At 45.3% G+C, this 12,492-nt stretch overlaps 4 protein-coding genes across 9 annotated transcripts; 2 read left to right on the top strand and 2 right to left on the bottom strand.

Annotated features, from left to right (window-relative positions):
• Positions 1 to 453: 453 nt before the first annotated feature.
• Positions 454 to 3,158, top strand: LOC125527016 (formyltetrahydrofolate deformylase 1, mitochondrial). 2 transcript variants are annotated; one of them, XM_048691595.2, is made up of 8 exons: positions 458 to 623; positions 717 to 829; positions 1,177 to 1,327; positions 1,444 to 1,517; positions 1,612 to 1,771; positions 2,209 to 2,307; positions 2,389 to 2,475; positions 2,864 to 3,158. In XM_048691595.2, exons 1-8 carry the CDS (start codon positions 543 to 545, stop codon positions 3,008 to 3,010), a joined length of 912 nt encoding a protein of 303 aa, XP_048547552.1. In that variant the 5' UTR covers positions 458 to 542; the 3' UTR covers positions 3,011 to 3,158. The 2 variants fall into 2 exon arrangements, with proteins under 2 accessions (XP_048547551.1, XP_048547552.1); XM_048691594.2 differs by having other exon boundaries at positions 454 to 829.
• A 108-nt stretch (positions 3,159 to 3,266) lies between these two features.
• Positions 3,267 to 5,153, bottom strand: LOC147973992 (uncharacterized). Of its 2 annotated transcripts, none has more exons than XM_087522317.1 (6): positions 4,815 to 5,153; positions 4,289 to 4,667; positions 4,038 to 4,181; positions 3,800 to 3,849; positions 3,603 to 3,660; positions 3,267 to 3,502 (listed from the first exon to the last, which is right to left on the bottom strand). In XM_087522317.1, exons 1-6 carry the CDS (start codon positions 5,151 to 5,153, stop codon positions 3,267 to 3,269), a joined length of 1,206 nt encoding a protein of 401 aa, XP_087378443.1. The 2 variants fall into 2 exon arrangements, with proteins under 2 accessions (XP_087378443.1, XP_087378444.1); XM_087522318.1 differs by having other exon boundaries at positions 3,309 to 3,480.
• LOC125527017 (formyltetrahydrofolate deformylase 2, mitochondrial-like) lies at positions 4,853 to 7,281 on the top strand. Of its 3 annotated transcripts, XM_048691598.2 has the most exons (6): positions 4,853 to 5,674; positions 5,772 to 5,886; positions 6,110 to 6,269; positions 6,375 to 6,439; positions 6,564 to 6,621; positions 6,989 to 7,281. In XM_048691598.2, exons 3-6 carry the CDS (start codon positions 6,141 to 6,143, stop codon positions 7,133 to 7,135), a joined length of 399 nt encoding a protein of 132 aa, XP_048547555.1. In that variant the 5' UTR covers positions 4,853 to 5,674; positions 5,772 to 5,886; positions 6,110 to 6,140; the 3' UTR covers positions 7,136 to 7,281. The 3 variants fall into 3 exon arrangements, with proteins under 3 accessions (XP_048547555.1, XP_048547554.1, XP_048547553.1); XM_048691597.2 differs by having other exon boundaries at positions 4,853 to 5,886; XM_048691596.2 differs by having other exon boundaries at positions 4,853 to 5,921.
• Positions 7,282 to 7,295: 14 nt separating this feature from the next.
• LOC125527015 (uncharacterized) lies at positions 7,296 to 12,288 on the bottom strand. 2 transcript variants are annotated; one of them, XM_048691593.2, is made up of 6 exons: positions 8,972 to 12,284; positions 8,412 to 8,793; positions 8,165 to 8,311; positions 8,002 to 8,051; positions 7,726 to 7,783; positions 7,296 to 7,632 (listed from the first exon to the last, which is right to left on the bottom strand). In XM_048691593.2, exons 1-6 carry the CDS (start codon positions 9,317 to 9,319, stop codon positions 7,397 to 7,399), a joined length of 1,221 nt encoding a protein of 406 aa, XP_048547550.2. In that variant the 5' UTR covers positions 9,320 to 12,284; the 3' UTR covers positions 7,296 to 7,396. The 2 variants fall into 2 exon arrangements, with proteins under 2 accessions (XP_048547550.2, XP_087378442.1); XM_087522316.1 differs by having other exon boundaries at positions 7,402 to 7,610; positions 8,972 to 12,288.
• Positions 12,289 to 12,492: the final 204 nt, after the last annotated feature.

Raw genomic sequence — 12,492 nt, 5'->3', positions numbered from 1 at the left:
ACCTTGTATTCCATTTTTCCCTCTCTCATAGGTCCTTTCTCAACTAACACATCTCTTGCTTTATTATCAAGATTATCCCAATTTCTTGGATCATAAATATTGGCAGTATAAACTGGTTGTTCATCAACACTAGCAGATTGGGCATGTGCATCCGACGAATTACCTACATTCTCAGAGCCACTTACAATGTACTCCCCCCCCCCCCCCCCCCCCTACTCGAATCCTGGCTCCGCCACTACTTGAGATGAGAGGGAAAAAACCCCAATGAAAACCTTTTGAAACATGTGATGACAAATTTAGAAACAGTATTGAAAACAACACGAATCTCAAAGCAGACATAGACGGTGGATTCGTGCGCAGAGTGTCACATGCACGATAGAGTAACTTTTCTGCTCTGTGCTGTGGTGCGGTCCCACACCCACCGGACTCGCGACTCCACCAACCAACCACCGAGCCAGGATTAGAATAGCGGCGCCGATGGGCTGTGCTTGGCGCCATCCGCGTGCGCCACCACCACCAACCGCCCCCCGACGGCCGACGCCATGCTCTCCCTCGCCCGCCGCCCGCTCTCCGCCGCCGTCCCCGCCGGCAACCTCCTCGGCATCCACCTCTTCCAGTGCCCCGTACGCCCCTCTCCTATCTATTCCCCCCATCTCATTTTCCCCCTCTCTTCTTCCTCTCGGAGCCGATGTGAAGAGTTTCCTGCTGGTGGCCAGGACGCGGTGGGCATCGTGGCCAAGCTGTCCGAGTGCATCGCCTCCCGCGGCGGCAACATCCACAGCGTCGACGTCTTCGTCCCCGACGACGCCCCCGTCTTCTACGCCCGCAGGTAGCTCCTTCACCCCACCTCCCTGCCGTGCCGCCTCCATTTCCCACCTCCCATTTCTTTATCCACCTACCATACCATACCAGTCTGTCAGTCGGTCCGACACCTGTTCGACGGATTGCCCATGTACATACAGATTGTTCATCGGCCCTCACCCGAGTCCTCTCACGCAATGCAATCCATACGAATAAGCACCAGCAGAACCTGACAGCAACCTGAGTGGACTCTGAAACCTTTTTATGCCACCACAATCTCGACCGTGCTCAGTCCCAAAGACGTACTGTACTATGCTCACGATAAGACAAAACGGGTGGCCACTTATCTTCAGATTGTCTGGCGCCAATTTGCAGTGAGTTCACCTACAACCCGAGGCTCTGGCCGCGCGACGTGCTTCGCACCGACTTCCTCCGTCTGTCAGACTGCTTCGGTGCACAAAAGTCTACTGTGCGAGTACCTGACATTGACCCCAAGTACAAGATTGCAGTCCTCGCGTCCAAGCAGGTTTGCCGATTTCATACCTCTCTTCCTTACACTTCATTTGGCTAAGATTTCTATGTGAAATTACTCATCTCTCTTTGTGTAGTGATTTTGACAAGTATGTTTCCCTCTTCTTCTAGGACCATTGTTTGTTTGACTTGCTGCATAGATGGCAAGAAGGCAGACTCCCAGTTGACATTCATTGTGTGATAAGGTGAGTGAATCATATAAGGCTTTCTCTCGGCTCTGTTTTTGCTTATCAGATCTGGTGTTTCTCAAGTTGATATGCTCTTTATTTTCTTGTACAGCAACCATGATCGACCTGTAGATAATCATGTGATGCGTTTTCTTCAGAGGCACGAAATCCCCTATCATTACTTACCTACGACTTCTGGGAATAAAAGGGAACAGGAGATACTAGAATTGATTGAAGGTACAGATTTTGTTGTGCTGGCAAGATATATGCAGGTACGCTTATTTTGTCACTTTTTTTTTTGGTTCTTTCTCTCTTCTGGAAGTTGCTACATTGCAATAGAAAAAAAAGGACTGCTAGTGTCTCATACTTCCTCCATCTCAAAATAAGTGTCTTTAATTTAGTACAAAGTTGTAAATCAGTGATTCTTATTTTGGGACGGAGGGAGTATTTTATATACAAGACTTGGACTGTTATTTGGCCATTTCCTAGAGCTATATACGAGTTCTGCAATAAAGTTTACGATATGAGCATATTTAAGTGTAGATCGTTATACTTGTATCTCTGTGGGGCATATGAATATCTTTGTCGCCATAAGGTGTACAGACTTTTTTTTCCTGAGAATCAGGTGTACAGACTTTACGATTCAATAGTGCTAACATCAGATTTCCGCCACACAAATATTGGTGACACAAGTCATTTTCTGTGACAGGTAATGTCTGAAGGCTTTCTTAAAGCATATGGGAAAGATATTATTAATATTCACCATGGCCTCCTTCCCTCGTTCAAAGGAGGAAGTCCTTCTAGACAGGTACTGAAATTTGTTACATTGTGAACCTAATCTGTTTTTTTCTGTTCTTTTTAAATTTGCAAGTTATGTAACTTATTTCAGGCCTTCAATGCTGGGGTGAAGTTGATTGGTGCAACTAGCCATTTTGTTACTCCAGAACTTGATGCTGGGCCAATTATTGAGCAGATGGTAATAATATTTTTGGCATGACGCACGTGCCAAAACTGTTTATCTGTCATTTATAAACTTCTACCGTGCTTAGTTTTTCTGATAGCGTGGACATGAATCAAACGGTCAGTTGATGTCGGATTGCTTTCTTTTCACCAAATTTAGCCAACTTCTCTTCAGGGCGTTCTTTATCATTTGCTCTCCTGAGATTTATCAGCATCGACTTATTCAAAATAATGTCATGCTGCTTGACCACTTTCACAAGTAGAACTGTTATGACATGTGAAATTGTCTTAATAGTGAAGATTCACTTGCTATGATGAAGCTGTATTAAACCAATGCTTTTTTCCCTCGCCTGTTCTAGTAGGCAGTTAGAAATTTAATATTTTCTCTTTTGCATGTGATGCAGGTTGAACGGGTTTCTCACAGAGACACGTTACATAGCTTTGTTGTGAAGTCTGAGAACCTTGAGAAGCAGTGCCTGGCAGAAGCTATCAAGTCATACTGCGAGCTCCGTGTGCTACCATATGAAGTGATGAAGACTGTTGTGTTTTGATTTTTTTATGGATTATTACGATGTGTATTCTTTTTTTTCTTTCAAAAATGAGCAATACATTATTCTTTTGTTAATATATTCACGTCGAGCCATTAGGTGTATCTTAACCTGGGTTGAAGTTATGAGAATAATCAGGCAATATTACATACCTCTTGCCAAAAACACAATTCGCTGTTTATTGCAGACGCTGATAGTGCAAAGCACTTGTCCTAAACTCCTAATACACCCTCTGTCCTGCAAAATTTGTATTCATGTACTAACTGCACCAGTTGAGTTTTAGTGTTTCTAGCCTGTGCCCTACTTGGTCAGCTACATCAACCTGCTGGAGCAGATTTTGCACACCATGAACCCAGCTCTGTTTACTGGTGCTGCTCTCACACTTGAACTCAATCAGGCCCTGTGCTGTACTCAAGCCAAAGCAGCATGTCTCTGGTAAGCCTTTCCCTGGCTCGGTCCACTCTGGGAGCTCACTGTATACCCCATAAACCACACCTGTAAGTATTTTCAAGCATAAGGTCAGTATTCTGATTCCAGGAAGCATTGCCATCAGGTATTGATCGTTGATATGTAAAGCAGAAAATTGTCGACCTACTTTTATTGTTTTTTGATAGCGCACCTCCAATGTGTTTGCTCTTCAGCTTCAATATGACCTGTAATTATCCATATTTACTGTTAATTGATATTCAATTGTATATAGTGTACACATGTTCACCAGAATTGGGCAGAGTTATATAACCGTAAACCTTTTGTGTCCTATTACAAATGAAGCCAAGGAGGGGAATGCCCTACCTGTGATCTCTTGTTAATGTAGACTGATAGCCGTCTCTTGTGTAAATCCCCTGATTGGAACAAAAGTTTGCTTGTCAGGTCTCTTGATCATGCTTCAGAAGTTCAGATTTAGTTCCATCAAAATGTAATTAAATGTTCCAGATAGTTAAGTACTCCATCCGTTCCAAAGTAAGTGTTTTAGTTCAAATTTGAACTAAAACCGTGACACTTATGTTGGAACGGAGGGAATAGTTCTCACCTTTTCTTGTGCGTTTTAGCAGCTTGCCTTCCTTGCACCAGATATCAGGACTCCAGGAAGGGGCCTTGTCATAAGGAATGACTCTGGCATTGCTTCTCGCCTCGCGCTGGATCCTCTTCTTCAGCGCCGCAGCTCCTCTCAAAGCTTTGCACACAGTATCATCAGGGGGCACAGAATTCAATCATCTTTCGTATACCATTGATACACACAGCATATGGATTTCAGTGCTATGGCAGCTATGGATTTCTCACCTGTCGCTGCGGCCGCTGTGAGCGTCATCAGATCACCCAGACCGGTGACACCAACTGCAGACTGGACAGTAGAGGACACCTGCTCATGACCAGCCCCTGCAAGTTGGGCTGCCTCGGCGCAGTGTGAAGCCAGAAGCTTGGTGGCAGACTCCATGGCTGCAGCTATCTTGGAGTCCTGGCTGTCACAGCTGGTGGCTGCAGTGACGGCTGCTACCGCGGCGGACACCTGGGCCATGGAGACCATCGCGTGCGCCTGGGCTCGGTCGGCGCGTGCCTTGTCTCTTCCCCTGTGGCCTGCAGCCTCCTTGTGTTGGAAATACCACCTGGTTACCGAGTTGGAATGGCGGCGACAGCTGATGGAGCTCCTTGTTGCATCTAGCTGCAGAGCAGAAATAGTTACAAACTCTATTGCATTTCAATTAATTTGTTTTTTTTTTGGGTCCAACCTAATCGACACTTGCAGATAAGTAAGAGCAGGCAGAAAAAAAGGGAAAGAAGCAAGAGACGATGTGGATTGATTGGTTACATGTTGGCGCTGGAGCTGTTGACTGGAGGCGGCGGGGGTGGCGAGGAGCTTGTAGGAGGAGGTCTCCGTGTCGTGCAAGGCGGACGTGCGTGGCAGAAGAAGACTGTCAACGGGGGCGAAAAAGCTCCGCTTGCTGCTCCCTTTGAGCAGCAGGGCCTTGGATATCTCGTCGGCGGACACGCTCCAGGACCTGGACAGGTACTCCATGGGCTCCATGGGGGTTTGCGGTGGAGGCACCGCCGCTGACGACGCAGGCATCTGGTCATCCATGCCGTGACGGGCGAGAAGAAGAGCAGGAGGCATGCCCAGCCGTCTCTTGCAAACTCTGTCCATGTCCATGGCCAAGGGCGACCAAGCAGCAGCAGAGTGTGAATGTCCTTGCTGGGCACCAGCGCGGTAGGCTAGCCAGGGTTATATGGAAGGAGAGGAGGGAGAGGGAGCGGAGGAGCAGAGCACAGGGTCAGCAGCAAGGTTAGTGTGCTAGCTACAATGTATGGTGATGCCGTGATGGTGATGGTGATGCATGCGCGTGAAGGCAGGGGGACAGCTCCCAGGTAATCTTTGCTGCCCTGTCTCCCTAATGACAGTTAGGTGGCGCAGAGAGTTGTTAACCAGTCATGCGTGCATTTGGGTCCCGCCCCGTCCCAGTATAATGGAATGGAATGGAAGGCTCCTCATCTTGTGTCTGCTCCGGTCAACCTCGTCACTACCCATTTAGTGCCTTTTCTTCTGCTATAATACTAAGAGGGAGGAGGAGAATCAGGTGGTGATAAGACTAGGTTGTCGTTTGCAGCAATACTTTTGTGTTAAGAGAGAAGATGCATGCCATGCCATGCCATGATGAAGACGGAGGGTAGGAGGTAGGTGGTGGTCCTCGCATTGCATTGCCTTTTCTACTGCCGCTGCACGGAGCTCAATTGGTTTGGTTGGTCTTATCATTTGATTTGATTTCAAAAGATGAAGCATTCTTTTCGGACAAGGGTCGATGGAAGGGCGGCAACTCTCCCTGCCCCTGGGGGTCATAAGAAAGTTTCCCCAGAGAAAATGGGGGGAAGGACTCTACCTACTAATGGTGAGACTAGGCTCCTCCTCAGCTCATGTATCAAGGTGCCTCTCTTTTAGCCGCATCTTACCTTCTAATCTTCTCTTAAAAGTACGTAAGAATCATATATCTTCTAATCTTCCCGTGTGATAAGGTGAATGAATCATATAAGCCTTTCTTCAGGCCCTGTTACCTTTTGCTTATCAGAATATGCTTTTCCTCAAGTTGATATGCTCTTTATTTTCTTGTACAGCAACCACGATCGACCTACAGATAATCATGTCATGCGTTTTCTTCAGAGGCACGAAATACCCTATCAGTACTTACCAACGACTTCTGCGAATAAAAGAGAACAAGAGATATTAGAACCGATTGAAGGTACAGATTTCGTTGTGCTGGCGAGATATATGCAGGTAAGTTTATTTTGTCACGGTCTTTATTTTCCTTGTTCTAGCATAGCATGTAATACAGATTTCTGCCGCACAGATATTGGTGACACAAATCATTTTTTCTTGCAGGTAATGTCTGACAACTTTCTTCAATCATACGGGAAAGATATTATTAATATTCACATTTGTAACAGGTATTGAAACTGTCCACAAAGGAGGAAATCCTTCTAGACAGCTATTAATAATCACGGTCTTTATTTGTGAACCTAATCTGATTAATTTTCTATTTAAAATTTAAAACTGTGTAACTTCTTTCAGGCCTTCTAGCCATTTTGTTACTCCAGAACTTGATGCTGGGCCAATCATTGAGCAAATGGTAATAATATTTTTCTCATAGACTTGAGTACCATAATTATTTATATGTACCTAATGGCTCAGTTTTTCTGATAGTTTGGACATGAATAAATTGGCAGTCAATCTGGAATTGCTTTTTTTCACCAACCTGGGTTAACATCTCTTTAGGACGTTCTTTATCATTTTCCCTCGGTGGGAATTTTTACCACCGATTTATGTCCAAAATAATGTCATACTTGACCACTTTCATATTAAAACTGCTGTGGAATAGTCTGCTTCGTGAAGATGCACATGCTATGCTGAAGATTTATTAAGCCAATGATTTTTTATCTCGCTTATCCCAATAGCCAGTTGGAAATTTAGTATTTTCTCCTTTGCATCTGATGCAGGTTGAACGAGTTTCTCACAGGGACACGTTACATAGCTTTGTTGTGAAGTCTGAGAACCTTGAGAAGCAATGCCTAGCAGAAGCTATCAAGTCATACTGCGAGCTCCGTGTGCTACCATATGAAGTGATGAAGACCGTTTTGTGTTGAACCCTTTTTTTTATTAATTGTTACAATGTGTATTCTTTTTCCAAAACTAGCAGTACATTATTCGTTAATTAAGTAATATACTCATGTCGAGCCATTAGGTGTATCTTAACCTGGGTTGAAGTTATGAGAATAATCAGGCAATATTACATACCTCTTGCCAAAAACACAATTTGCTGTTTATTGCAGACACCGATAGTGCAAAGCACTTGTCCTAAACTCCTAATACACCCTCTCTGTCCTGCAAAATTTGTATTTCATGTACTAACTGCACCAGTTGAGTTTTAGTGTTTCTAGCCTGTGCCCTACTTGGTCAGCTACATCAACCTGCTGGAGCAGATTTTGCACGCCATGAACCCAGCTCTGTTTACTGGTGCTGCTCTCACACTTGAACTCAACCAGGCCCTGTGCTGTACTCAAGCCAAAGCAGCATGTCTCTGGTAAGCCTTTCCCAGGCTCGGTCCAGTCTGGGAGCTCACTGTATACCCCATAAACCACACCTGTAAATATTTTGAAGCACCAGGTCAGTATTCAGATTCAGGGAGCATCGACATCAGGTATTAACTGCTGAGATATAGAACAGCTAAACCTACTTTTATTGTTTTTTGATAGTGCGCCTCCAATGTGTTTGCTCTTCAGCTTCAATATGACCTGTAATTATCCGGACTTACTGTTAACTGATATTCAATTGTATATAATGCACACCTATTCATCAGAACATTGATATTTCCGTTAAGAAAATACTGAAAAGGGGGTTAGCCTGGCTGGAAAATCTATTCACCAGAATTAGCCCAGACCCCAGAATTATATAAATGCAAACCTTTTGTGTCCTATTTTACAAAGGAAGCTCTGGAGGGGAATTGCCCTACCTGTGACCTCTTGTTGATGTAGATTGATACCCGTCTCTTGTGTAAATCCCCTGATTCAGGGACAAAAGTTTGCGTGTCAGGTCTCTTGATCATGCTTCAGAAGTTCAGATTTTATTGTCAGCAGAATGTAATTAAATGCTCTCAATAGTTTATTAGCTCTCACCTTTTCTTGTTCGTTTTAGCAGCTTGCCTTCCTTGCACCAGATATCAGGACTCCAGGACAGAGGGGCCTTCTCATAAGGAATGACGCTTGCATTGCTTCTGGCCTCGCGCTGGACCCTCTTCTTCAGCGTCGCAGCTCCTCTCAAAGCTTTGCACGCAATATCATCAGGAGGCACACAATTCAGCCATCTATCGTATATAACAGCAGATGAATTTCAGTGTGATGACAATTTATGGGGATTTCTCACCTGTCGCTGCGGCCGCTGTGAGCGTCATCAGATCACCTGGGCCTGCGACATCGACCGCAGACCGGACTGCAGAGGACACCTGCTCATGACCAGCCCCTGCAAGCTGGGCCGCCTCAGCGCAGTGCGAAGCCAGCAGCTTGGTGGCGGAAGCCATGGCTGCAGCTATCTTGGAGTCTTGGTTGTCAAAGCTGGTGGCCGCGGTGACGGCGGCCACCGCGACGGACACCTGGGCCACGGAGACCATGGCGTGCGCCTGGGCCCTGTCGGCTCGCGCCTTTTCCTTTCTGCCGTGCTTGGCGGTCTCCTTGTATTGGAAGTACCATCTGGTCACTGAGTTGGAGTGGCGGTGGCAGCTGATGGAGCTCCTCCCTGTTGCATGTAGCTGCAGATCGGAGAGATGGCTGGGTGAGTAAAAGCAAGCAGATGAGAAATGGTTACTACTTACTACTAACTCTTTTGCGTCCGAATTTGTTGTTTCCAACTTGATTGACACATACATATATGTTGCAGAGCAGAAAAAGAAGGGAAGAAGCAAGAGACGGTGTGGATTGATTGGTTACATGTTGTTGGCGCTGGAGCTGGTGACCGGAAGCGGCAGGGGAGGCGACGAGCTCGTAGGAGGACGTCTCCGTATCCGGTATGGTGGCCGTGCGTGGTGGAAGAAGAGTGTCGACGGGGGCGAGGAAGCTCCGCTTGGTGGCCCCTTTGAGCCGCAGGGCCTTGGATATCTCCTCGGCGGAGACGCTCCAGGACCTGGACAGGTATTCCATGGGCTCAACGGGGGTCTGCGGCGGAGGCACGGCCGCTGCAGTCGATGACGTAGGCATCTGCTCATCCATGCCGTGAAGGGCGAGAAGGAGAGCAGGAGGCATGCCCGGCCGTCTCTTGCAAACTCTCTCCATCTCCATGGTGAATGGCAACCAAGCAGCAGAGTGTGAGTGTCCTTGTTGGGCACCAGGCGTAGGCTAGCCAGGGTTATATGGGAGGAGGGAGAGGGAGGAGCAGATCACAGGGTCAGCTGCAATGTATGGTACGGTGATGGCGATGCATGCGCGATCGAGGGGACAGGAGGGGGACAAGTGAGCCCCAGGTAATCTTTTCTGCCTTGTCTCTCCCTCCTCTACCCCGTTGGTTGCTGCATTTGTTAATCCGTCATGCATGCATGCATCTGGGAGGGAGGTTGTTAGGCTAGTCATAGTGGGAGTAACTTAGCAAGTAACATAGCGCACTTTAAGAAAGTTTTGCTTATGTGGTATGTAGTTAATGAGAAGTGATAACATAATATGTTATTGTAACATAGCGCTTTCTAAGACAAGATGAGTCTACAAGCTAATTAATGAAGTCCTCTATGACATTACTACTATGTTACTTTACACTATGAAGGTAGTAACTTAGACTAGTGTCACTAGTATAAGTTACTCCCCACTATGACCAGCCTTAGAGAAGGTGACATGCATGGGTCCCGTCCCGAAGGCTCTACTCTACCTTCTTCTTGTGTCTGGAGGTGCCTGTCCTCCTGTGCTCCGGTCAACCTTGTTATACTGCTACGAGTGCCTCCTCTTTTCTGCTAATGAGCTATGAGGCTAGTCATAGTGGGTGGGAGTAACATAACACACCCTAAGACAAGTTTGCTTATGTGACAGAAAATTCGGAATAGCTGCACACACGACCTTTTATGCATGGAGGGATTCAATCCAATGATTTTTAGCCTGTGTCGTCCATGCATCGTCCGCAAAATCATCGGCTGTGTAGCATTGCTCCAGAAAATTAATGAAGATAGAGGTGTTTGTGGTAACATACTATTCATTCCGTTTCAAAATATAGCGTGTCCTCGGTTCTCGTGCTTCAACTTTGACCATTAATTTAACCAATGAGACCAAGTACGACGGGAGCAAAATTTATACCAATGAATTCGTATTCAAAAGAACTTTTCAATTATATAATTTTTGCTCCCTCCGCAGTAGGTCTTGTTGGTTAAATTTATAGTCAAAGTTAAATCTTAGGAAATGCGGACACACTAAATTTTTGAACGGAGGGAGTATGTGTTACCGTATAACATAACGCAGCCCAAGGTAAAATGAATGTACAACCTAATAATAAATAAAACCATCTATCTATCTATCGATGATACCACGTGTACGTTACTTTGCCCTATGAAGACACTATGACTATAAGATGAGGAGGAGAATCAGGTGGTGATAAGACTAGGTTGTCGTTTGCAGCAATACCTTTTGTGTCAAGAGAGAAGATGCAGCATGCCATGATGAGGCTGCAGGTGGTCCGGTCCTCCTCGCGTTGCCCGTGCGCTGCACACCTTTTCTACTGCTGCACGGAGCTCAACTAGCGAGTAATCTTATGATTTGATTTCCTTCAAAAGATGAGGGACAATTCTCCCTGCCTCTAGGTGGTTAGAAAAATCGGGGATGGAGTCTACCTACCTACCACTAATATAATGGTGAGACTAAGCTCCTCGGCTCATGTATTAGCTGGCCTTTTTATTTGTTAGATGAGATCGACCAAAGTGGTGCCATATATTGCCAGCAGCACTCAAGATCTTTCCTTTCTTCCCTTTTCTGTTGCCAAATTAAGAAAAACACTTACCCTGACACATGGACGACGGACATATGCTTCAGTGAGTATAGTTTGTAAGAGTGTTACTATATACTACTCCCTCAAATTCATAATAAGTGCCGCATTATTAAACTAAGGTTAGTTCTTTTTTTTTGCGGGGGAAACTAAGGTTAGTTCAAAACAGCGACACTTATTTTGGATCGGAGGGAGTACTAATCTGGCAGGAGGAACCACAGAGCACTTGGCCGCATGCAGCTTTGCAGGTGCCTGCCTCTTCCTTTCGTTTCCCTGTGAATGAATGAGTAGTACCTACCGGGGTACATATGTCGTCTGTCTGTACAGCCTTCTCCTTGTGGATGCATGCAAAGGTGCCTCTCTTTTAAACGCATCTTATCTTCTATCCTCTCTTAAAAGTATGGATCATCATGTCTGCCAAGGCACCAACCCCATACGTGCACTGTTTAGTTTTTCTTGTTTGTGAGGGGCAGAGGGAGCAGCCGAAGCTGCGTCCTCACTCTGTGGTGCAGTGCAGGGCAATTAGCAATGACTAGTCTTTTCTCCACTGGGATGGGAGGAGGAATCCCCACCTGTTTATTGATCTCTGTTAAAAAGAAATTGACCAGTTTATGTGAGAAACCGGATCAAAAATCATGATCCAGTTTACGAGGAAAACCGAACCGAGAACCAGCCCAGGGCAATACATCTCGCCGAGGCAACAACATGACAAACACCAAAAAAACACCCAAGTGCATAGTCACCTATAGAGCCAGGATTAGAGCTAACCCATGGTCAATTTTTTTTAGGCAACATAGATTTTTTAATGCTTGTAAATTCCCCCAAACTACCCCACGTAAAAACATCAAATATGAACTCAACACTTTACGATTTAACAATATGACAAATACTACAAATGACAATATGAGGATACACAAGATTACCAAATAACAACACGGGGATGACATGATGCATCAATTCGAGTTCAATCACAATCAATACATACACAACTCTACTCCATTCGTTTCGGAATATAAGGTGTACCTATTTTCGTGCAAGTCAAACTTGTGTATGTTTGACCAAGATTATAGAATAAAATATCAACATCTACAATACAAAATAAATAAATCTAGAAATACTTTTCATGATGGACCTAACGATAGAAATTTTGTACCGTAGATATTGATATTTTTTTCTAAATTTTTTGGTCAAACATGCACATTTGAAAAAACTAATGCACCTTATATTTTGAAACGGAGGTATTTCAATTCAGTTTAAGGTAAATGTTCAATGCATCAATTGATTCGTTTATTTACAAAAATAAATCTTTTCGTCCAAAGCAACTAGGAACAGTTCCTGCTCAGGTAGGCGAGCAGCTGCACGAGACCGTAGTCCCGCATTCTTGACGTCGACAACTTGAAGTCAGAGCCCGACCATTGGCGCAAGAAGAGTCACAACAGCAGGACTGCAGATGTGGAGCATTGCTAGTCCACCACCATGCCATGCATTGGGGGGG

This window comes from Triticum urartu, chromosome 5A (assembly GCF_056163025.1).
Source record: "Triticum urartu cultivar PI428250 chromosome 5A, HENAU_Tu73, whole genome shotgun sequence".
Classification (NCBI taxonomy): domain Eukaryota; kingdom Viridiplantae; phylum Streptophyta; class Magnoliopsida; order Poales; family Poaceae; genus Triticum; species Triticum urartu.
This window is presented reverse-complemented; position numbering and strand designations above follow the sequence as displayed.

Excerpts from the sequence above, each read along its gene's own strand:
- LOC125527017 (XM_048691596.2), top strand. The coding sequence starts at position 5,800 with ATGGAAGGGCGGCAACTCTCCCTGCCCCTGGGGGTCATAAGAAAGTTT. Across the intron at positions 5,922-6,109 it reads TCCTCAGCTCATGTATCAAG|CAACCACGATCGACCTACAG; the intron begins GTGCCTCTCTTT and ends TTTCTTGTACAG. Across the intron at positions 6,270-6,374 it reads TGCTGGCGAGATATATGCAG|GTAATGTCTGACAACTTTCT; the intron begins GTAAGTTTATTT and ends TTTTTCTTGCAG.
- LOC147973992 (XM_087522317.1), bottom strand. The coding sequence starts at position 5,153 with ATGGACATGGACAGAGTTTGCAAGAGACGGCTGGGCATGCCTCCTGCT. Across the intron at positions 4,182-4,288 it reads CACAGCGGCCGCAGCGACAG|CTTTGAGAGGAGCTGCGGCG; the intron begins GTGAGAAATCCA and ends CTGTGTGCAAAG. Across the intron at positions 3,661-3,799 it reads ACATTAACAAGAGATCACAG|GTCATATTGAAGCTGAAGAG; the intron begins GTAGGGCATTCC and ends GGATAATTACAG.
- LOC125527015 (XM_048691593.2), bottom strand. The coding sequence starts at position 9,319 with ATGGAGATGGAGAGAGTTTGCAAGAGACGGCCGGGCATGCCTCCTGCT. Across the intron at positions 8,052-8,164 it reads GCTAAAACGAACAAGAAAAG|GGGATTTACACAAGAGACGG; the intron begins GTGAGAGCTAAT and ends TCCCTGAATCAG. Across the intron at positions 7,633-7,725 it reads ACTATCAAAAAACAATAAAA|GTGTGGTTTATGGGGTATAC; the intron begins GTAGGTTTAGCT and ends AAATATTTACAG.
- LOC125527016 (XM_048691594.2), top strand. The coding sequence starts at position 543 with ATGCTCTCCCTCGCCCGCCGCCCGCTCTCCGCCGCCGTCCCCGCCGGC. Across the intron at positions 1,328-1,443 it reads CAGTCCTCGCGTCCAAGCAG|GACCATTGTTTGTTTGACTT; the intron begins GTTTGCCGATTT and ends CTCTTCTTCTAG. Across the intron at positions 2,476-2,863 it reads GGCCAATTATTGAGCAGATG|GTTGAACGGGTTTCTCACAG; the intron begins GTAATAATATTT and ends CATGTGATGCAG.